Raw genomic sequence first — 25,077 nt, forward strand, 5'->3', positions numbered from 1 at the left:
GCCATGCTGACAGAGGCTGATGGGAATTGTAGTTCCTGAACATCTGGAGAGCCGCAGGTTCCCTACCCCTGCACTAGAACAAAGAGGAAGCATAGTTTCACACAGTTCAATAAGTTAGATTATCTCTGTGTACAACTGCAGTGACAACTTTTTTTCTGTATTGTCAAATACTTTCACGACCAGATTCGACTGGTTGTGGTGGGTTTTCTGGGCTGTGTGGCCGTGGTCTGATGGATCTTGTTCCTAACGTTTCACATACTTCCCTCTGTGATATACCTCTGAAGATGCCAGCCACAGATGCAGGTGAAATGTTAGGAACAAGATCCACCAGACCATGGCAACACAGCCCAGAAAACCCACCGCAACCAACTTTTTTTCTGTTATTGCCGACACTGAATCATAGATTGGACTACCACAGGCTAAATCACTGGCCCACTAGTGCTTCTAAAAGACTTGTTACAAACTCTACAGCAAGGTCACCCATCAAGCTTCCATGGTAGAGTGGGAATTCAAACAAAATTAGATTGCTGTTATCTCACTAATGATATTGATATTATAGTCAATTATTCTTTATTAAGCTGCTTTCTAAAGCAGTAAGCAACCCCCCTGCAAGTGACCCTGAGATAAAATTGTTAGCTTTGCAAAGGTCAGAGAACTTTACTTGGAAAATCAGCTATGGGTATCTGCTGACAAACAGCATATATAAAGAGAGATGGGGGAAGAATGAGCAGCATTCCTCTGAAAGAGAGAAAGGGATCTGGAAACTAGGTAAAAACAGGTGAGAAAAGGTGGTATGTTTGACTTTGTTTCCTTTATAACCAATTAATTTTAGAGTATTGTCGAAGGCTTTCACGGCCGGAATCACTTGGGTGCTGTGTGGTTTCCGGGCTGTATGGCCGTGTTCTAGCAGCATTCTCTCCTGACGTTTCGCCTGCATCTGTGGCTGGCATCTTCAGTGGATCCACTGAAGATGCCAGCCACGAATCGGCCATCAGGAAAAAATATTCTGTTCCAAACTTCAACACAACAATTAGAAATAGTTTAGAATGTGAATTCCTATCCTTTTCTGCCACCCATTGCAAGAACCAGAAAGATGTCTCAGGGGGCGGTGCGTGTGTCAAAACAAGTACAGAAAAGAATATGGTTACCAACTGACCAGAATGGGCTGTCCCTTTTTTTAAGGTTGCCAACTCTGGGCTTAGAAATTCCTGAGGATGCTTGGGATGGAGGGTTTGAGAGGGGCAAAATTTTTGAAGGGCTAAAATGCGCAAGAGTCCATCCTCCAAAGCAGTAATTTTCTCCAGGGAAACTGATCACTGTTGTCTGGAGATCAATTGCCATTCTGTAAGATCTTCAGGCACCCTCTGGAGCCTGGGAGCAGTATCCCATTCACAGAAGTTTGCTCTCATATAAATCTGCAGCTGAAGCTTTTCATGGCATGAAGTACCTTATAACAACAGCTGATCCAGATGCCACTTTAAAAGTTGGCAACTCTAAGGGCCAAACATTACAATGTACTTGAGTCTACCATAAGGACTTGCAGCCATATTCCACTTTCCAATTCCCCGTAGAAACTCCTTTTTAAAACCCATGGGGCCCAATTCAGATCAAGGATCAAAGCACATGAGGGAAAATGTTTTGCCTCTGCACCATTTTCATAAGATGAAATGGTGTTGAGGGCATCAAGGGAAAGAACACCTTCCTCACACCATTTCAGCTCAGAAAACAGTACAAGGGGAAGGCAGGTGCCCCTCTGCCCTCTGATTGCTGTCCCAGTCTAGATCAGGCACCCCAGGATGCTTTTAAATGACGCTCCCACCAGGATCTCATAGCTGGAATATGGTAGCACATGCCTGTAGCAGACCCAGGTACATTGTACTTAAGGAGGAATAGAAGTGCAGGCCAGGAGATTGCAGTTAGGAGGGACAAAGATATTCAATTGCCCCCTCCCCTCAGTAAAGCTGCCCTTGTAGTTTCACCTCCTTGCCCCCACTTCAGCTAGACAATCCTAACAGCTTTTTGCCCATTCTACATTCTATAGTTTTTTATGTTAAAAGTGCTCACTAAGAATCGTTGATTCTCTACAGAAATTTATTTTTAGCAAAGAAAAAGGGAGACACAAATGTTGGATGAGGGCTTTAAGACTTTAAGCATCCTCTTCCTGTCCCTCTTCTGTGTTGCAAAACTGTAACCCAACACATACACCTAAAAGGCTGCACATGCTCCCTAAATGTTGGGTGCTTGTCTTCATCTTGACTGCAAACGTGAGGCTTGAACTGCAACACCTAAAATGGAATGCCAGCCCTATTCCAGGAAAGCATCAGCAACAAACTCCTTTGCCACTATTTTCCTTCATGCCATTTGGGGACAGATCTGTTCTGATGCCTCAAATTGGGATATTGAGAAGAGGTGGATATGCCACTACCAGAGGTATATCTGCCATGGGAACATGGGGAGTCAAATGTCCCCAGGCACCTCCATTTGGTCATGGGGGTGCGTGCAAAAATTCAGGTTCGTTTGTGTGTTTTGTGTGTTTTTAGTGTTTTTCCAGTTCTTGGCCTGCAGGGGGCGCAGTTTTTAGGCTAGCAGCACCAAATTTCAGGGTATCATCTGGAGACTGGCATGATGGCAACCCCAAGGTTTGGTGCAGTTTGGTTCAGGGAGTCCAAAGTTATGGTCCCTCAAAGGGTAGCCCCCATCTCCTTAGCAAAGAATGGGGGATGGGGCACCCCCTTTGAGGGTCCATAACTTTGGACCCCCTAAACCAAACTGCACCAAACTTGGGGGGTCCCATCAGGACAGTTTCCAGATGATACCATGAAATTTTGGTGCCGATACATCCAAAAATGCACCCCCTGCAGGAACATCCCAGAAATTTGCCCAAGAATCTTTGTTCTGCATTGAGTTTTCTGTATTGCTGTCAATGGGGGTTGCAGGCTGGGGGGGGCACATTTCTGAAGGCACAGTCTCAAATCTTTCATGGTCTCATCAGGAGACTGCCCTGATGATACCCCCCAGGTTTGGTGCAGTTTGGTTAAGGGGGGGCAAAGTTATGGACCCTCAAAGGTGTAGCCCCCATCTCCTATTAGCTCCCATTGGAAACAATGGGGGATGGGGCACCCCCTTTGGGAGTCCATAACTTTGGACTCCTTGAACCAAACCTCACCAAACTTGGGGGGTAGCATAAGGACTCCTGGTCTCCTGAGGATACACTGATACGCTGAAATTTTGGTGCTGATATGTCTAAAAATGCACCCCTGCACGCACCAATGTCCTGGTGCAAAAAAAATTGGTCGTGGTGAGGTGGCTGCTGGTGAAGGGGGGGCATCCAACTCAGGTTTTGCCCAGGGCTACAGTTTGCCTCGTTACGCCCCTGGTAAGGCATCTACCTTGTTCACAGATTTTGACAATGGCAATGAGTATATGGCAATGAGAGGGCAAGTCAACAATTTTCTTGTGTTTGGTTGGTTCCTCTGCCTCACAGTAGCAGCATTGCTTTTGGACATTTCTGACTGAGCTTGAACTTTGACTAGAATATCATCTTTTTATACAGGACTACTGCAAACGAAAGGGGGAAAAAAGATGTTGAAGTTTTCTGTGCTGCTACTCTTCCTCATCTTATCAGTGTCTGCCAGCAAAAAGCCAAAATGTTTAAAAGGGCAATATCATAAATCCAGAGCTACCCCAGAGGCTGACATGCAGGAATGCACCATATATGACAAATGTAAGATCTGCATAAGCTTTGAAAGATCATTTGCAAAACTATTTCACTGTTATCTTTGCTGCCATCCTTTTGGGGGATTCATTAAAGCTGAGTGGATATATTTGTATTTATGGTCTATCCAGACCCCTTCTTTTAATCTCAGCTTCAATATACCTTTTAGCTTGAGTGCTTTAGCTCATATGTTAACTCTGTTTTAACTTTCTCCAGAGATGATTATATGCTGTTGTTAAAAATAGTATGTGATCCCCAGAGTATATGCCTGGGACTTCCATAGTGTCTTGCTAGCTAATGGGACATAGCTTTCTGTTATAGTGACTGAAGGGAAGATTGACTTATTGTTAGATAAGGAACTGTGCTTTTCAACCCTTTTGTACGATTTTCGTATATACTGGGTAAATGGGACAAATGCCTTGGTCACTTTCAAGGCCTTAACAGTTACAGAGTTTTGCTTGGTTAATGTCCTGTGTCATACATTGAATTTTTTTTCATGAAGGAGTGGTATGTACTGGAGTGGTGGAGCCCATACCCTTTAATTTTAAAAAAATGTCTATCACATGGAAGGCCTATTGCTCTGGGAACTGTTGGCTTTTTTGATAATTAACTTTTTTGGGTCAGAGTTCAGTGGTTGATTCTATACTTAAATAATATGGTAGAGGAGCAGATTAAAGATTTAATTTTTGAAGATTAAAATAGTTATCAAAAAAGTGGAAGTAAGATGGAAGATGTAGTAAAGTTGGATTGTTTTTCCCTGATAATGTCACTGACATTTTCCCATAATCATTGAGGACACTGACACACCACCACAACTGATATATCAGTAATGTATGTAATGAAAACAGTAACAAAAGGTGGAAATTATGTCTTCTAGCATAGCAAATATTGTGGGTTATTGTAATGTTTCTACTTTTCTGGGGGCTATTATTAAAATTATTTATTTACTTATTTATTTATATTTTCAACTTATATCCTTCCACCACCACCCCACCCAAGTGGGAATCAATCATTCAAAACAATATAATATACACATTCACGGTATATACATTTAAAACCAATCGATAGTCACCAGATAGATGGCCCGTTAAAATCCTATTATGATCTCACCCAGTGGTTGGATCCAAAAACTTTAGTAACAGGTTCCCATGGTGGTGGGATTCAAACTGTGGCGGATAGCACACCAATGGGGCTGGGTGGGGCACGACGGGGGCATGGCCAGGCATTCCAGGCGCGGGGCATTCCTGGGCGGGGCTGTGGCAAGGACGCAGCCGCTGCTGTGAGTCACCTGATGCGGCGAGGAAAGAATGCCTGCTTGCGAAGCGCCAAGGGCTGCCATGCACGCCGGTGCACCTCCTGCTAGACTGCTTCAAGATCTGCACGCTACTGCTGAGAGGAGGGGCGTAACTAAGACAAAAGTCACGTGGCAAAATCACCAATTAGTAACCCCCTCTCGGCACACACAAATAATTAGTAACCTTCTCTCGGGAACCTGTGAGAACCTGCTGGATCCCACCTCTGATCTCACCCTCTGTAAACATCTCCTAAAATGGTGAAAGCCAGCAGGGAGGTGCTTCGGAGCCACCTGTTGGATATTATCAACAGCTCTCTTAAGCAAGGAGCTTTCCCGGGTCGGCTTAAAGAGGCAGTGGTCCGCCCGCTCCTGAAAAGACCGTTGTTAGATCCTGAGGATCTGGCCAATTACCGCCCAGTTTCTAATCTACCATTCCTGGGCAAGGTAATTGAAGCCGTGAGCGATGGCCGAACAGCTCAAGAGATTTCCTGGATGAAGCATCTCCTTGTTTGGATCCCCTTCCAGTCCGGTTTCCACGTGCTGGCCATGGGACCCGAGGCGGTGCTGGTTGCCCGTTGTGGGACCGAACTCCGGCTTCACTTGGACAGAGGTGGGTTGGCGCTGCTGGTGTTTGTTAGATCTCACACGCGGCGTTTGGCGTGGTAGATCCGCGACCTTTTGGTCCACCGCCCTGCGCTGATGCTCCCGGAGGTCTGCCGGGTCAGCCTTGGATTGGCACAGCCTCATTTCTCCCAAGACGAAGGGGACTGCAGGTGACATCGAGGGGTGAGAACTCCAGAGGCGCTACCCATTGAATGTGCGGGTGCCGCGGTGGGCGATCCTCTCCCCGATGCTTTTTAATATCGTACATAAGCGCCCCCCTGGCAGAGTTTAGTCCGGAGTTTGGGGGCTGCAGTGCTATCGAGTGCGCCGATGACACCCAGCTGCGTTGTTCACGATGGAGGGGCAGCCCGTCTCGGCGGCCCCTGGAGGCCTCTCCAGTGCTGTTTAGAAGCCTTGCCGTATTAGCTGGGTGGTTGAGAGCAAACCGGTTGAAGCTAAACCCTTCAAGATGGAGGTCACCTGTGGTTGGGGCGAGGGGAGAACCCGGTTGGACTTTGCTTGCCGTTCGCTAAGCCGAGTAGTCTTACATCTAACCCACCTCGACTGTTCAAGAGCTTGGGCGTGGCTTTGGACCCGACATTATCAATGGAGGGCAGCCAGGTCACTCAAACTGCCGAATGCAGCTTTTTTACACCATCTGCGACGAAGGCCGAGACAAATTAGCCCATTATCTGTCCCGTTCTGACCTGGCCACAGTGATCCATACAACGGTCACCTCTCTAGGCTATGGATTATTATGTAGCAGCTCTCACGGCTGGCCTGCCACTCTGTCCGGTGATCGGAGAGTGAAACTTCGTTCCAACGTATGTCGACAGCCAGACTACTTACAGGAACAGCTAAGTTGGGACCGGATTACTCCGGTCCCTAGCCTACCATCTACACTGGCTGCCCATCGAGTTCCGGGCCATCTTCAAAGTGGTACTGGTGCCCTCTTGACCTTTAAGGCCATTGAGGCGGCATTGGGCCTACATATCTGAGGGATCGCATCTCTCCCGTGCACTGCCCTACTAGGACCTCTCCCAGCTCTATGGAGGAAGCGGTTGCTGGAAAATCCCCATTGGCCCAAAAAAGATCTGGCTGGCCTCAGCAAGGGGAGCCAGGGCTTTTACTGCCCTGGCCCTACCTGAGTGGAACAGGCTCCCCTAAGGGGAGACCAGGGCCCTGCTGGGACCTTCAGAGTTTCCGCCAGGGGCCTGTAAAACTCAGACCTGTTCCATGAGGCTTTTTAGCCAGCGGGATGACTCATCTGACCCCCATACCATCTTGAGGGGAATTACTCCCGTGGGCGGGAATGGGGTTGGAATAAGTCGCCATCTGTAAATTGTAAATTGTAAATTGTTTAAATTCTATTAATTTAAAATTGTTATAGATTGTTTTATATTTGTATTATGATGTTGATGTACACCGCCCTGAGCCTTCGGGGGAGGGCGGTTTAAAAATGAAATAAATAAAAATATATATATATTGAGGAGAGAAAAGTGGGTGTTCTATCTGGTGGCTAGTGTACTTTGCAGAGTGCCCACAAAGTTCTCAACTATATGGCTATGGAACATCTGCATCTTGTGGGCCCTATAGAATTGCAAAAGGTTCTACAGGGCCCTGATCTCCTCAGACAGAGAGCTCCTCCAGGCTGGTGCCATGGTTGAAAAGGCCCTGGCCCTGGTTGAGGACTAACAGACTGCTTTTTGGCCAGGGACCTCAGCAGGTTTTGAGAACTAGAGACTCAGCAGAAAATGTGGTCCCACAGGTATGAAGGTCCCAGACTCTTTAGGGCTTTAAAAGTTAAAACTATCACCTTGAACTTAATCCAGAAGCCATTCTGCAGCCCGGGCAATTGCCTGAGTATAGACTGAATAGAAACTCTTCAAGGGGACCTAGTTAGGACCTATGCATTCTTTGTTAGCTGCCTCTCAAGGGCAGCCCTATGTTGAGTGAGTTACAGAAATCAAGTCTGGAGGTGACCATTGAATGGATTACAGTGGTCAAATTGGAGCAGAACAGGCAAGGAGCCAGTTGTTGGGCACTCCAAAATGTTAAAATGCCATCTTAGCTACCATTAAAACCTGCTTCTCCATCATTAATGACACATCTAGAATGACTTCCAGATGCCTGTTTGGAAGCAGAAACTGTCAGTTGTGTCCTGTCAAACCCTGGGAGCCATAGTCCCTGTCCTAGTCCATTTTGACTCAGCCACAGGACCTCCATCTTAGATGGATTAAGTTTCAGCTGGCTCAGTCTCATCCATGGCATTACTGCCTCCAGATATCAAACCAGACCATTGCCACTGATCTCAACTGGTTGTCCATCAGGAGGTAGAGCTGGGTTCATCCATGAATTGGTGACAACCAGCCCCAAACTCCTGACTAACCAGGCAAGGGGGCGCATTGAAGAGCATGTTAATCATATTTGGATGTGCCAAAAGAAAAACCACCCCAGAGGCAAAATACTCTGATTTTGCACTTTCAAAATTCCCTGTGGTTTATCCGGGAGCATACCTGCTACGGAGCTTCTCATCCCGCTCGTAGTTCCCCACAACTCCCCCGCTGTTCCTTCACTCCAGCCAGGGACGCTGCGGAAAAACCCGAGAGATTCCCCACAAGCCCGGGGCTTTCCCTTAAGCACAGCTTTAGCATCACAAGCTCTTCTGAGATCTCTTCCACACATGTGCAGGCAGCATCCATTTCCTGCCTTCTGATTGGCTGAATCTCGTCCCATTCCCCTTACTCTCTGGCAGTATTTTATTTTATTGTAAAAAAAATTTATTTTTAAAATTTGATTATTCTCTCACACACACAAGGAGTTTGCTGGCAGGGAAGCCAGTGATTCTCTCACATGCGCGAGAGAATCACCGGCCGGCTTTCTGAAAGGGAATAGCTGTTTACACCCCTGCAAACTCCTCATGCATGGGGGGGAGAGCAAAGGGGGGGTAGAATGGCAAGGCAGGAAAAGTGGGCCCAATTCTGCTGCTGATACAGGATTAGTCAAGGTACTACATCAAAAGCATTTTCATACACCAAGCTTAAGTTCTAACGTTGCCAATGTCCAGGTGGGGCCCTGGAGATCAACACAATTACAAGTGAGCTCCAGATTACAGAGATCAGTTCCAGTGGAGATGGAATCTAGGTCATCATACCCTGCTGAAGTCCCTTCCTTCCACAAACCCTGCCTGCTCTGGATTAACCCCAAATCTCTAGAAATTTCCAGTCTAGAGATGGCAACCCTACCTGGAAGAAATGGTAACTGCACTCCCTAGACGGCACCCCCAAATTTCCAAGAATTCCCAAGCTATAAGTGGTCATCCTACTAATGGGTAGGAAGCACCGCACAGAATGGGGAAAATGCCCAAACTTCTTGGGAGAAGCTCCTGTTTATTCTATGGATCTAATAGTATATAATGTAGCTAAAATCAATTGTGTGGCACTGGCACATGCTAGAAGCCTAACAGTGTTCTTTTGCATCAAAAGTTTGGGAGTCAGAATTTTAGTCCTGTATTCTGTAATGTTCATTTACTTGTAAGCTATTATATAGAGTTAGAGTGAAATTATCATTTCCAGTAGTATCCAAATTGAAAAAAAAGTATTTTGTACAGATCTTCCTTTTGTAAACTCTTCCCAATTTTAACTGCATTCATACCAGGGATAGTTATTGTGACTCTTTGAAGTGTTTTTTTTTTAGTTCTTTGAAATCTTTAATTCTCTGCAGCCTCTTGTTGCCATGCAAACTTTACAAAGGAATTGGCTCAATCACCAGTAATTAAAGTATATAACACTTACTGGAACAGATGTGGAAATCTCAGTGAATCGTAAGTCTTTTGTTGCTTTTTCTCTGAGTGCATTTCAGTAAGTTCAGAATTTCTTATCAGCAGCCATCAGCAAATCTCAGTGGGAAAAACAGCATGATTAATACCTTTTCTTCTTAGCCTATCTTGTAGTTCTTTAACTGCAGCACACTATGCATAAACTCAACAGGTAAAGCTTTTATCTGTATGTACATAAAGATGATTAAGCATGCAGAAACTGTGCCAGAAAAACAGATGCAGCTCACTTTCATACCTAACTTTGGCTTAATCTTAGCTGTAATAATCAGTATTGTATTGCAATATTTTGGCTCAGTAGCCTCAATTTTGCTGCCACTTAGCTGGAATTTTAATCCGACTAGAGTTTTTAAAAAATCCAGCTCCCACTATGACAAGCAATACCAGTAGTAGATTGCTGTGGATCATGTGTACTTGGTTTCAAAGAACTATGGCTTCAAATACAGTTGCCAGGGGGATCTGGACTATCTAATCACAGCATCATGTTGCAGATGATGTTTTAAGTTATGACTTTGTAATTAAAATGATGGTCCAACATAGCCTGAGAAATGTTTTTGTGTTATTTAAATATTGCACAGAGAGCAATAATACAGAATATACACAGAAACAGAACAAGGAAGATGTCTGTGAAGGGTACATGTTTCATAATGCAATAGACCTGGTCACAAATTAACTGTCTGTTTAAAATGGAGGTAGTGGAAAATACTAGAACATAGTATTGACACATTGCTGTCCTATGTACCAAAGACCACAAGTACATGTGAGGCTGTCAGTGCAACAGCTGATCCTTGAGATTAAACTGGATAGTCTAATCTATTGTGGCAAATCCCAAAATGCATGCTGATTGCTGCATTGATAGCTATGAACAGTTATGTTACTGTTTTTATATGAAGAACAATTACTCTTTCTCACACCATAACAGCTGTGAAAGTTACATGAAGAAGATAGATTGCTTCTACATGTGTTCACCACTTGCTGTTCACTGGGAAAATCGCAACTACTCAGCTGCTATTGAACACGTTCCCATCTGCCAAAAATTCTGTGATGGCTGGTAAGTTCTGTGATGGTTTATCAATATATCTAATAGTGGCTTGTGACCTTCATACACAGATACCTAAATCTGCTGACTGGGGCCACACTGATGCTAAACCAATTTTCCTTCAAACTTGGGGGACTCTTTCTGTATGCAGAAAATCTCAACAATAAAATCCCTGCCAAATACAATTGCATTGGTATAATAGTTAGAGTTTGAGAATTGGGTCTAAGAGACCCAAGTTCAAATTCCCATCTTACTGTGAAAACTCACTGGGGGATTTTGGGCCAGTCACATATTGGAAAATAGTATGGAGAGGGGGATACAGGGAAAACTGATATGAAACCTCACTGGTCCTTGAGGACTCCTTATGTGCAAGTTGGCCTGACCTAGTATCCAGCACCACACAACTAGGTAGAGGCTGCCAGGGTGGGGGTAGCTGAAGACAAAGGGGCAGATAAAGTTAGTTTGATTGTTGAATGGGAAGGGGAGAAAGAAGCAGGAAAGCCTTGCTCTCCTGAAGGTCTACCCCCAGATCTCCAGGAATTTCCTAGCCTAATCTGGCAACTGTAAGGGGGAATTGATTCTATAGTTGGGAGATCTATCGTGATTGCAGGAGATCTCCAGGCCCCACCTAGTATTTGGCAAACCTAGAAAGAGAGAAGAAAATGGGAGAGGCTATAGGGGTTTTCAGGGAAGGAAAAGAGGTAATAGTGTGTTGGGGGGGAGGGAAAGGAGTAATCTCCTGCAAGTCCTTGCAGTTTCCCCTTTCTATCCCCTTATTTAAGCAATTACAGGATCCTTTCATTTTTAAAAGATGCTTGAGATAATTCACTTTCAAAGGACTGAAGAACAGGAAATCTGAAGAAAAACTGCATGGTGTGTTGAATCAGAGAAATGAGGGGGAAGTAATGCCTTTTAAACTGATCCCTGGGGGAAAGCCGACAGGAGCTGAGGTGACTTCGGTTCGGAATACAGAGTCCATGGGGATGCAGACAGAGAAGGAGGTTTTTTTAAATCAACCACATACAAGTGAAGAGCACAGCAATGTGATAAGTGATAGTGTCTACAAAAGGCTAGAGGGCAAAACACATAAATCCCAGGTTAGGGGACAGGAGACAGAGTATACAAGTGTCTCTATGCTATCAGTAGAAGCGATGGAGCCTAAAATGGGGGGGGCTGGAGTACAGAGTTTTGAAGGAGGGACATTGATATAGTGGGCATCACAGAGACATGGTGGAATAGGGAGAACCAGTGGGATGCTGTTATCCCAGTTACACAGGCTCTACAGGAAGGATAGGACAGGGGTGGGGTGGAGTGGCCCTCTACATCAAAGAGAGCATAGTGTCACATAAAATAGGCAATGCAGGGGGGGGCGATTCCCTACGAAGCACTGTGGATATCAATACCAGGGGGGTGAAGCATGGTTTAACATTAGGAATATGTGCTCGTCCCCTGACCAAAAGCACAAGGAAGTTCTGAGATGGAAAAAAAAAAGAAATTAGAGGCCAACAAAAGCAAAATATTAGGTGGTAATGGGCGATTTTAACTATCCCCATATAAACTGGAAAAATGCATGTTCAGGTCATAGTAAGGAGAGAACATTCCTGGATATGCTAAATGACTGTGGCTTAGAGCAGATGGTTGTAGGCAACCAGGGGAATGTGATCCTAGATCTAATTCTATGTGGGACCCAGGACCTGGTGCGGGGAAGTCAGTGTTGTTGAGCCGATGGGGAGCAGCATTTTAATGCTGTCGAATTCAGTATCTCTGCATGCGAACAAGAGTGACAACTACTAATGTAGTTACATTTGCCTTCAGAAGGGAAATTTCTCGAGATGAGGGGGGATAGTGTAGAAGCTGAAAGGGAAAATCCAAAGAGTCAAAATGTCCAAGATGTAGGTTATTTAAAAACACAGTCCACAAAAGCTCAGCTGGAATGTGTTCTGGAGTTAGGAAAGGCGGCGCCCAGTCAAAAGCCACCATGGTTAACAAGGGACGTTGAGAGAATTATTAGGAAAAAAAAAAGATGTCTTTTAGAAAATGGAGTCCAACTTAACTGATAAAGAATACCAGAGAAGGGGCACAAATGGTGGCAAAAGAGAAGCAAGTTAGCTGTAAGGAGGCAAAAAGTTATGAGGAACATGGCTGTGAACATCAAAACCAGCAACAAACAGGTTCAGCACAAGTACATCAAAGCAGGAAGCCAGCAAGGGAAGCGGTGAAGCCCAGACTGGGTAAAGGAACAAAGGGTGTTAAAGATGACAGGAGATTGCAGAAAAGCTGGTGAATTCTTTGCATCTGTCTTCACCCAAGGAGGTGAGAAAATTCCTGCACCTGAACCAAGCTTCTTAGAGGCCGAATCAGAGACTATACGAATAATTGGTGAACCAAGGAAGAAGTTCTGGCAGCATTGATAAACTAAATGTTACCAAATCCCTAGCTGAATTGCATTCACCCAAGAGTTCTTAAGAGCTCAAGCTTGTAAAATTGCTGATCTTCTCCTTTTAATAATGCAACTTATCCCATGAAATCGAACTCCATCCCTGAAGACTGGAAGGAGATGGCCAATGTGCACAAATCTTTAAGAAAGGATCTAGGGGGGGACCCACAGGGAAATTACAAGGCAGTCAGTTTGACATCTGTTCTAGTAAATTAGTAGAATCACCAATGTTAAAGATAAAATTATAAAACATGTAGAAAAGCAAGACCTGCTGAGAAAGTCAGCATGGCTTTTGCAGAGGCAAATCCTGTCTTACAAAACACTAGAGTGCTGGGGATGTAAACAGGCATGTGGATAGGGAACCAGTGGACATTGTCTACTTGGTTCAAGGCTTTGACAAGTTCCTCACAGAGACTATTGAGAAAACTCAGCAATGAAAGGAACCAGGAGACTCTGCATACTAGTTCACAAAACTGGTTGAAACAGGAGTAAAGAGTGGGTGTAAATAGGAAATTCTCACAATGGAAGTCATGGGAGTGGTGTCCCCAAGGATCCGTGTGGGACCAGTGCTCTTTAACCTATTCATAAATGACCTGGAAGTAGGGGGGTGCTGGGTAAGCGTGAGGTGTAGGATTTGCAGGAGTGATACCAAATTATGTAGGGTGGTGAGAACCACAAAGGATTCTGAGCTCCAAGCGGGACGAAATGAAATTAGGTGGAAGTGGGCTAAGAAATGGCAAATGCAGTTCAATGTAGCAAAATGCAAAGTGATGATGCACATAGGAGACAAAAAATCAAACTTCACATACATGCTACAGGGGTCAGTGCTATCAGTCACAGACCAGGGAAAGGGATTTAAGTCTTAGTTGATAGTTCCATGGGAATGTCAACTCAACATAACATGTGAAAAGGCAAACTCATGCTGAGGGATAATTAGGAAAATTGAGAATAAAGCATGAAAAGATTGTCATGCCACCCATATAAAGCTGTGAATGCGGCCGCACTTAGATGCCTGTGTTCAGTTCTGAGTAAGCCACATCTCAAAAAGGATATTGAAGAGATAGAAAAAAAGAATTAGAAATGAGATGGTTGAGGGACTGCAGCACTTCATTGAGGAAAGAGCTTGGCGTTGCAGGACTCTTTGGTTTGAGAGAGGCGTCTGAGGGGGGGATGATTGAAGTCCTATAAAATTATGCATGGGGTAGAAAATGTTGACAGAAATTTTCTCTTTCTATGGCATCTTTTGAGGCAGGGGCATTCATTTAAGAAATGCTGGGAAAAAAATTAGAACTAATAAAGGAAACACTTCTTCACGCCGTGTGATTGGTGTTTGGAATGTACTGTTTCCTGGGAGGTGGTGATGGCCACTAACCTGGATAGCTAAAAGGGGGGCTTGGACAGATTTATGGGAGAGTGATTTATGGCTACCAATCTTGATCCTCTTTGATCTGGTGCAAATGCCTTAGTCCAGGTGCTTTCGGGAGCAACAGCCACAGAAGGCCATTGCTTTCACATCCTGCATGTGAACTCCCAAGGGCACCTGGTGGGCCACTGCGAGTAGCAGAGAGCTGGACTAGATGGACTCTGGTCTGATCCAGCTGGCTTGTTCTTATGTTCTTATGTTCTTATGCCTTTCGCCAAATCTAGTTTTAGTTTGCCAAAAATCTGTTTTCATTTAAAACTACTCTTGATGTCTGTAGTGAGAATTATTAAATGCACCAAGTCCACAATTTCCTCTGTAACCATCCAAGAACTGTTTGGCAGTTGAGTTGGAAAGGGAAGCTGCCTCAAGGGCTCTCCATCTGCTGACAGCTGAGTTTTGGAAGCAGGCAATTCTGAGCCAAGTGAAAGAAAGAGGAAAACTTGGCACAGTGTTTTAATTTTTTTTTCAACTAAGGACCCAGCTCCCCCAGAATCTTGTGAAAATTGCTGATAAAAACATTCTGGAGATTTTGAAGAATGAACAGCATGGAGTGAGGGGGAGAATAGGCGGTATCTCTGGTAGCTGCATACTTGTAAAATAGATTCCTGAACAATTAACAAAGAACTGCAGATTTTACCTGGAATACAGATTAAGTGGGAACATTGTTGTGGTTTTTCCTTATCAGTACTAATAATGAAAATAGCTTAAGTGGAGTAGGTGTAAGCAACTGGGGGCCCTAAGGCAAAACTGGAACAGAGGGTCTCTACACAATGCCAGTAGTGTAGTTGACCTTTCAGTCTTGGCTACCGGTCCCATTAGTGTCATTTCCAAATTTACACTAAGGGGCTTTCCCCACTGACAGAGTTGAACTGGTTTCTACCTAGGTTCGCCTCAGTGAATCCCCACTGCCACCTAGCTCAACATTGTTTTGTCTCAGTTCCCCCACTCAGAACTGCGACATCCTTGTCGCAGTTATGAACTACACTTTTCTGCTGGAACAAGGTCGATACCGCTTCGAAGCTTCGAAGTGGGGAAGCATTGAAATGACACTTCATCTGTTCAACCAATCACAAGCCGCTTTTGTGGCATGTGCAGAACAGGAGAGTCGTGGCGGGCAGAAAGCGCATGTAACTGTAAAAAAAAAAGAACACTCCCGTTTCCCGCAGTAACACAAGCGCCAATCACAATTGAGGAGCGAAACAGGCACCAAGATGATCCCACCCACTTAGCTCGGTTCCAGGGGGCCAACTCAGTTGCTGTGGGGCAGCCTGGAATCGCCCTCCACTGAAGGGAACTGAGTCGACCTTAGCTCCCTTCTGTAGTGGGGAAAGCCCCAAAGACTAGTAAAAATGCTTCACATAAGCTAGTTAAAATAACTGAAGTAAAATTTAATCCAGTGACAGATCTTAAGGTTGAATCCTGCATGGGATTTCTGTGGATTCTTCTCTTTTATTGAATACCTCCTACTATCTTATCATGCAGTTCCCATTAGTGGTGGTGGTGGGGTCCCGCAAGCAACATTTTGGTGGACATTTGGATCTGCAGATTGTGTTTAATGACTGTTAAATGTGGCTTTTTATTGTAAGTTGCCTCAAAGAGGATTCAGTGGAGGAGGGATAGCGATATAGTAAGTAAACAAACAAACAAACACAGTGAGAGTGGGGGGAGTTGGAGGTAAAGCCATTGTACAATACAATAAATCTTGGCTCCTGAGAATGCAGCTGGATTTTTTTTGCTGTCAAATCACAGCTGATTTATGGCAACCCCACAGGGTTTTCAAGGCAAGAGGCATTTGGAAGTGGCTTGCTAATGCCTGTCCCCATATCACAGCCTGGTATTCCTTAAAGGTCTCCCATTCAAATACTATCCATGGTCAGGGCTGAGAATGTTTAATTAGCTCAAGGTCACCCAGAAATCTTCCATGGCACCAGTGGGGATTTGATCCTGGGTTTCCCAAATTCTCGTTCAACACCTTAACTACTACATCACACTGGCTCTCTAGATGGATATTAGAAACATGGAAATAAGAGCAAGGACTAACCTCCTTTCATGTCTTTACACTGAGAATCAAAAATATGATGTAAGAGCAAGTCCAAATACTAATTTATTGACATTTTTCTTTTAGATGCCCATGTATGTGCTAACAAATTTTATTCTCAGTATCAACATGTTAAATTCTGTTAAAATATGCTCCTATTTTTTGCCCAGAAGAGTTCATACTTCAAAGTCTAGGTTGCACAAACACATTCTGCATTATTAATTAGCAAAAAGCAAGGTCAAAGGAACTGATTTCATTTTTGTTACTGAGTAAAAGTGCAAACTCATGGAAATGGTGCACGAAGTCTGAGATTCTCCGTATGTCTGACAAGGAGCTTTGAGGTAGCTAAACAAGTCATTATTATACAGCCTACACACTTCTATGTTTTGATCGTATCGTCTTATACTGTGCTTATTAAACATCTCCTTGTATTGATTTGTATTGATTTACACTGTGTAATCCACTTTGAGTCTCAGTGAGAAAAGCAAATTATAAATATAGTAAATAATATAAATGTTTTGAAACAAGAGAGACATAGCAAGTAAACAAGCAAAATAGTAATGATCTCTGCTTTTTCTCTACTCTTCAGGTATGATGCTTGTAAAAATGATTTAACTTGTGTCAATAACTGGTTGACAGACTGGGAAATTGATGAAAAAGGAGAAAACCATTGCAAGAATGAGTGCATTCCCTACAGCCAGGTAAAGTATCGTAAGCAACCCCAGAGCCCCTTAAGGAAACCAGAGGATATCACACAGGGGAAGAACATACTTTGCCTGCTGCAGTTCTGCATATACCACTGTTTAATGGTGCAGTTCTACAAATGCTTTACTACTTGGAGTAAGTCCACTGAATAGACTGGAATAGGATTCTAAAAGACCCTCTTTAGGATGGCACTATTAGTCTAGCAGGTGTCATGTACAGAAATAAAATAAACTTGTTTCCCACATATCCGGCACTCACACACAAAGTCCAGTATTTGTCAGTATACTTCATTGATACCACAATTTATAGAATTAAAATGCCCATATTATAAGCCAAGTGAGAAATTGTGAAGATCAGGTATTTATAAGAATACTTATTTAAAACAGTTCTGTCTAAAACAGTGTTCCAAACTCCTGATACCTGCCACTCGACTACTTAACTTAATTTTAGAAGATGTAAGAAGAGCCACACAATGTATTGTGCTTATTCTTGAGTTAACAGGTAAAGCTTTCTGTTTGGGGGGGGGGGGGGGTCTAGAGTAGGGACACAAAAAGAGTGACAAAAGCAGGCTGCAATGAAGACAAGTACCGGTAATTCTGCTTGGGTCTATTCTATTTGAATCTGTTTGAGTCAATAACCCTGGGCGTTTCCCCACTCACCTTTGCTGCCTTTTGCTGCCTTTGCTACCTCTCAGCCAGCATAGCAGCATCTCGTCTATCCATAGCGCCAGGGTGTCCCCACTGACCCAGTAGCGCTCTTGCAGCAGGGTCATCAAAGAGGCACCATTTTGAGGAAGCATCAGGGGATGCTGTAGCCTGCTGAGGGGGCGCAAGAGTGGCAGCGTCGGGGCGGCTGCATTGTCGCCGCCCCTGTAGTGGGGAGTGCCCCAGGACCCCGCGCTACTTGAGGAGAGTAGCGCGGGGCTTAAGGTAAGTGGGGAAAGGGCCCCTGATGCAGGAAGGTGGGTAAATTACTTATCTGCAGTGGATACTCATTTAAAGAAGGCCAGGCAAAAGTAATGAAAGGCATGAAGATGTAGCAGACAACCTTCTTTATGAATGGAGGTTTTGGGCTTATCGAAGCCTCTGGTTTTTTAAATTTATGTCTTGTGACGAATTAAGAGCTCACTTGTCTTCTCTTGGCGTAGCACATTAACATGCCTCACCCTCACAGTTTTGAGAACTACTGATCTGGAATTAAAAAGGCATGAAATTATACAGTAACTTACTCTTGCTGTGCACTTCTATCAACTCACAATCTGGTGATCAAGCCATGCTCCACAATTTTTAAACACTCCTCCATTCATGTAATTCTTGCACATTGGAAACATGGAGAGAAAATGGTGATTTCTCTTTGAGTTGGCCCATGCAGATAATTACTGCTACTGAGATTCCAGTTACATGCAGTTACTACACTCCAGAAGGCATAAATTTGGCTGCCACCTGGAAGGCATGTGCCAATCTTGAGCCTGGAGATCTCCCAGATGTACAGCTGATTTCAAAACTACAGAGATCAGTTCCCCAGAGAAAATGGCTGCTTTGGAGGTCAGACTCTATGGTATTATATATCCTATTGAGGGTCTCCCCTCTCCTCCCCTCTCCGTCCCTTCTCTTTGCTCTACTCCCAAATTGCAAGGATATTCCCAGTGCAAAGTAGGCAACCCTAGTATCACCTGTTTGCTCTTATGGTGGAGCAATCAGCAACCTCCTGTATGTGTGAATTATTGGAAAAGTCTATTTTTACAATTAATACATAGTGTGACTATTCAGTGGAGCATTACTGTGTTTGACTTGTACACACCATATTAAAGCCATAAAGCTTCAACCTGCCCTGCATCTTGTTTGTTGAAGTGGGCCTTGTGCAGGGTAGAAAATCATGGCCCAAACTGTACAGCCTGTAGGGACACAAGAGCAGACCAAGAACAAGGCCATTCCTTTTTGAGCCCAGAAGACTGGATATTGCAAAATTGATGAGTTTTGCCTCTCTGACTCTTAGATGTATTCCAACGGAACTGACCTGTGTGAGAGCTCGTGGGGGAATTCACTGAAAGTAAGTGAGTCTACTTGCCGCTGCTTGAACTTGAATGAAAATGATGTCAACTTCTTCAAGTATATAAGACATGACAGTTCCAGTAGCAGCAGCAGCAGCAGCGACAGTAGCAGTGAGGAGCGGGCCTGTCGCAGAAAGATGATCAAATTGGAACAGCTGAAGGAGGCAGAAGAAGAAGGCCTAGAAGAAGACTTAGAGAAAGAGTAAGTGCCAATGTTTTGGTAAGATGCACGGTTATAGTGCTTGGGTGCTGGTTTTGATAGGATCACACTTTTAACATATATGGATCTACTGATTATAAATAAAATACTACTACTACTGCTAGGCTGTTCTGCCATTTGCATTTGGGAGAGAACATTAATGAAATCATGATCAAAGGAAAAGCTGCTACCAGCTTAATTCTTGCTCCATTTACTTTTTTACATTGGGCATCATAGAACTGCACAATGAATGAATACTGTTGTGGCCAGCATGCCTGCAAATTCTAATGAATTATAGAATCATTATTATTATGAGCCAGTCCCTGGACACTGAAGACACTGATGTGGAACCTGAAGACACTGTGGAGCCAGAGCTGGCTCCTCATGAGGAAGTGCAAACAGCAGAGCCAACTCCAAGCCCTTCCCTGCAAGCCAAGGCAGAGTCTGATGCCATGCAGCTGGGAAAGTCATCAGGAAACTTTGAGGAGTCAAGTAACAAGCTAGCTGTATGAAGGAGATAAAAACAGAGGCTACAGTTACAGAATAAAATAAGTGCTTGCATGTTGCTTGGTGTGGCAGAAGGCTCTGCAAAATGGAGGCATCTGCATCTGAGAAGGACTGAGTCCTTGCAGAATCCCAGCCTGATCAGCCAGAATCTCCTATATAAAACCTGTCTTGGGCTTGATGCTGCCTGGGTGCAACAATTGCATTTCACTGGAAAGCTCCATGCACGAAGTTCCCTGCTCCTCGCTTTGTACCTCCGTGCTTAGCCTGCCTGTCTGCTTGAACTCTTGAATTTGCTTGACTCTGGACTGTCTGGCTACATATTTGTCTGTTACCTGCCTTGACCTTGGTCTGTCTGACCATGCCTTCGCCTGCTACCTGCCTTGTTCTCAGTCTGTCTCACACACCATAGCTGACACCTGCCTGTAGCACAATTATTATCCATCTCTTTCCAGACTCTTTTGGGTGTGTTTGTGTTGAGAGGGTTGCCCTGAAAACTAGTCATGGTTGCCCTCTTACTGATTTCATCCTAGCTTCCTAACAGCTTCCAGTGAGGAAGTGGGACAGGGCTAATGGTTGGTTCCCAACAGTATCTGTCTACTACTTTCAGAACCCATGATTGGCATTTATTTCTGTTTGTTCTCACTGATTAATACTTGCCCACAGTTTATTTCCTGGGATTTCTCCTTTGATTTTCATATATCATTGTCTTGCCATGTTCTGGTTTCTGTGGGATCCTGTGAAAAGCATCTATTCTGGCCAAGTTCCTAACAGGTTCTCCTACACTGTAACAATATCTGAAATCGTAATAATGGAGACTCCTATAGTAGATCCTGCATAGGTTTGTTTAAAACAAGTAAAGTGTGAATGAATTCTAACAGTTCAAGTTCAAAAATAATTCAGACCTAATAGATTATTTTTCCAGATGTCTGATTTTGTTAATCTGATAAATCCCAATTATTTTAGAATGTGTCTGATTCAGATTCAATTTGACTTAATATTGTGTGGCATAGCTTCACAAATACATATAAATTCTCAATCTTGCTCTAATACAAGATTTAGTGTTTATTATACCCTTCACAGACATGAAATAGATTTCAGTAAATTTCTGCATCAGATTTCACTGCACAGCCCTCTCCTAAACAAATAATTGAAATCACTCCAGTTGTTCCTGGAATTTTGAGATAACTAAGAGCAAACAACAGAATTCAGCTCTCACAAGCTATGTGGAAATTCTTTCTTTCCACCCTGCCCAACTCCCTTTCTGCTCTGTAAGGGTGGAATCACAGACACTTTCAGTATAAGAAGCTGTTCCGGGTAACCATGTTCCACTAAAGATTATTCTTTCAGTGATGCCCCAGTCTGCATCTGCAGACATACATAAGCCACCCAAATGTGAATTCTCACCCACCCACCCAGGCAGGTAGGGGTGGTCGTAGCAGGTCCACACTGCCCTGTAACCAGCTGATCCTGTCTGTCCAAAAGCCCCTCACAGTGTGAGCTGGTGGATCCCAGGCCCAGACAAGCCCACGCAACTGGCTGGGCAGGCAGGTAGGCTTTTCTCTCACCCTCCTTAAGGGGGACAGGACTCCTCCACCTTCCCACACTGCCTGAAACTGGGGAGAGGGCAATCAGACTAGGGTAGTGGGGGTCTCAGGTTATAGGGCAGTGTAGCACAAAACTCTGGAGTCAAGTAGCCACCTGGGGTCAATCAACTGTGCAGAGTTGTGCATGCCCCTTGTGATTCTCAGGCCCTGTCCTTGCCCATGCCACAGAATCCCTAAGACTATCCCTGCAGATTGACCTCTTGTTTATAGCCTCCTGAATTAATAGATTACAACAACCAATTACAACAGCTGAGGAATAAATGTTGTCAGAAAGCCCAGCTATTGTGTGGCTTGGAAACCAAGATGTATACTCTACCATAGTGCAAAACTACAATGAGAACTCCATGTTTAGATTATTGTGGCCTTCTTTTTCACTGTCATCTAAATGGGGAAAAGGGGATTCAACAGCTCCTTTTTATAATATGGAGACACAGTTTTGAGATTATGAATTTCCTGTACCAAGAATATCTTTTGGGTGAAGGGGCAAGATTGAAGAAAATTGTGACCATTGTAAAGATTGCACCCATTTTTATAGCTTATTACCACAGCATATATTACCACAGCAAGGTTTAGATTTTGCATATGTGCTCACTAATTTATGCCAGGTTGAAAGGACTTGCAGTATAAACATGAAATGTAAATGCTGTTTCTGTTTCTGTCTCTGCAGTGTGGAGGAAATTCTGTGAGCCTTTGCCTGTAATTCATCTGAAGATCACCCAGTGGGTCACTAAGTCAGGCATCAAGGATATTCCCTCTCAGCATTCCTGCACCTTTACCAAAGCAAAATCAGAATCTGTGCTGACTTTCCTTTCTAACAACAAAGCAGACCTCAGATTTAATCTGTATGATCAGTTACTTTTGTTAATAGAGCTGCTGGTATCAGTCAAATTGATTTCTCTATGCCATCCTGGCTGGTAGAAACCAAAATCAAATTAGCCACTACTGTATATCAGACTTCAAGGCTGTATATGGACATGCCTACAGAGAGGGTCTATGTGCCCTTCACTCTTCAGAGGGCATAAGTACAAGTTCTGACTGCATCTTCTACTTCACCCCTCTTCCAATGCTTTCAGGTGGCATCTCTGCTTTTTCTCTCACATGTCAGGTTTGCATATATAAATGTATGGGGGTTACACTTGAAAAAGTGCTGGGCAGAAGGGTGTCTCTGACTGACCCAAAGGCTAGTCTCTTCAATCACACTCCAGGTGTCCCTGTAATTATGCCCTTTAGAGTACAGTGAATACCCTCCCACAATGGAGAAGGGATGGTGAAGCGCTGCTGTCCCAACAGAGCCACAGGCTCCTGCAAAGTGATATGTCTATATGTAGGGGTTTGACTATGTAGGATGTTCCTACCATAACCATTTCCATGACTGAATTTAGATATATCTGTTCAGCTAGATCTATCCGTTCAGCTTTGCAAGAAGCTACATGAGAAACAACCTCTCCAGCCTTACCTGTGGTTTTTCATGACATGAGCATCTTCATGACATAAGTTGAGGTTTGCAGCCATTGGGGTGTATGCTGACCATTTAGGGGGCTGGTCCCTAATACTGAAATTCTCTTTCTCCTGTATTCTAAAAAAAAATTGGACAACCACCAAAATCCAGTATGTATTTGCCTGTTCTTAGGCAGTGGGGAATGAGCAGAACTGCCTTCTAATTAAGGTCATGTTGATTGTCTTATTCATTATGACTTAATATATGACAGAGTATCTTCCAACAGTTCACAGATGAAAACAGATCCATTTTTAACAGCAACATTTTCCTGCCAAGGATCATGACCTGAACACACCCACTTTCTACTAGTGCACACTGCTGAAGGCTTTCTGCTGCCTGTAGCACTGATTTGCTTTGCAATAACCTACCCTTTAATGATCTAAAAGTCAAAAGTGTTTTTATTTGGGGTTTAAGATATATTTGACAGACATAATAGTCACAATAATTCATTAAAAGAAAGAATACACAATAGGTTTGCAAAGAAGCCTAGAAAAAATGTGGAAAAGGTGAAGCTTTTCATAGTGAAGTAAATAGCATCCCATTAAGTCTCTGTGAACCTTTTCCTCCAGGCACTTGACTATCCTTCATATCAATTTGATTTTGTGTCTTGTAGTACCTGAGAGACCGACCCAGAGGCATAGCTAGGGAAAATGGAGCCCAGGGCAAAATCTGAGTTTTGCACCCTCCCCCACCATGACCAAAGGCCACCCTCCCCCACTACAACCAAAGAATGATTTTTGCACCAGCTCATCCCAAAGTCATCATCACATTATAGAACATGTCTCAACTCACAAATCTGAACACAGCAATGGGACATGGCACGGAGCAGAGACAAAAAATTTTGACAACATTTCTCAAAATGCTTTCAAAATGTTTAACAACTGTTATAACACTTAAAAGTATTTAAGTGTCATATGACTTAGAATGCTTTCAAAATGTTTCATTACTGCTGTGAATAATGATTATTACCCTCCACTCATTCCTTTGCATTTCTCCCAAGGCATTGTCAGAAATAATAGCCAATTTGGATTAATATCAAACCTGCCCAAATAAGCCACAGTACAAGCAAGCCTGAATTTCCATCTCTTCCTCTGAATGCCTCTTTCACACTTGTATCTACAAGAACTCCAAGTGCTGCAGATTTGTCCTCTAATTGCTAAGGGTGCAGCCCAAAGTAACCCCTGGATGACCCAAAGGATCTTCCCAGAGAGGGAGGGGCATTCATCAGCCTGGGTAGCCAAGGCCAGAAGCTGCTGAGGGCTGCTTGGGCACAAACTCAGAATCTACTTTCTTGCTCTTGAAAAATCTGTCTTGAGTGCTGGAACTGTGCAGAACTTCCATATTCAGAGACAGTAAACCTCTGAATATCAGTGCCAAGAGGCAACATCAGACTTTGGCCTCTATTCCTTTTTGTTGAACCTCAATGAGTTTACCGTGGGGAGTTTATTCCAAGCATTCCAGCACATCACTCTCTACAATCCCAGATACAGAAAAACAGCTATGTGTTTGTGTCCCCTGCTCTTTCTTCTAGGCTCCTTTGTTTACAAATTAGACATCACAAACATTGAAGATGTTAAGCTATTATTAAAACTTCCTACATTGTGCAGAACTAGGGTTGCCTGCTCCAGACTGGGAAATACCTGGAGATTTTCAAGGTGAAACGTGAGGAAAGGGGGTTCAGAGAGAGGACAGACTTCAGTGGCGTGCAATGCAGAATCTACCATACAAAGTTGCCATTTTCTCCTGGTGAACTGATCTCTGTACCTGGAAATCATTTGTAATTCCAGGAGATCTCCAGCCACCACCTGGAGGTTGGAGCAATATGACTTGCACGCCTTAGCTTACTATTATGTATCTGAAATTCATTCCACTATCTATCGTGAAAAACCACATTATGCACTTACTTTGAGAGACACAGTATTGTAAAATTATATGCCAAAAGCTATACCAAAAACAAAATAGCCACAGGCAACAAAAATAGCAAGGGGGAAGATTGGAAGGTTTAAAGATAGATATTTTTCAAGCGGAATCAAGTATGTAACACTTACAGTACATACATGTATATGCATAAATTTTTCAACTATATGGCTTATACATAATATTACAAAACTACTAATTAAAACTTTGCAG

At 43.7% G+C, this 25,077-nt stretch overlaps 1 protein-coding gene across 1 annotated transcript; it reads left to right on the plus strand.

Moving 5' to 3' along the window:
- The first annotated feature begins 753 nt into the window (after positions 1-753).
- LOC125433817 (riboflavin-binding protein-like) lies at positions 754-22,250 on the plus strand. Its single transcript, XM_048498697.1, has 7 exons — positions 754-778; positions 3,554-3,724; positions 9,336-9,435; positions 10,370-10,498; positions 16,974-17,085; positions 19,085-19,341; positions 22,117-22,250. Exons 2-7 carry the CDS (start codon positions 3,583-3,585, stop codon positions 22,133-22,135), a joined length of 759 nt encoding a protein of 252 aa, XP_048354654.1. The 5' UTR covers positions 754-778; positions 3,554-3,582; the 3' UTR covers positions 22,136-22,250.
- The last annotated feature ends 2,827 nt before the right edge of the window (positions 22,251-25,077 follow it).

Source organism: Sphaerodactylus townsendi, linkage group LG05, assembly GCF_021028975.2.
Source record: "Sphaerodactylus townsendi isolate TG3544 linkage group LG05, MPM_Stown_v2.3, whole genome shotgun sequence".
Taxonomy (NCBI): Eukaryota; Metazoa; Chordata; class Lepidosauria; order Squamata; family Sphaerodactylidae; genus Sphaerodactylus; species Sphaerodactylus townsendi.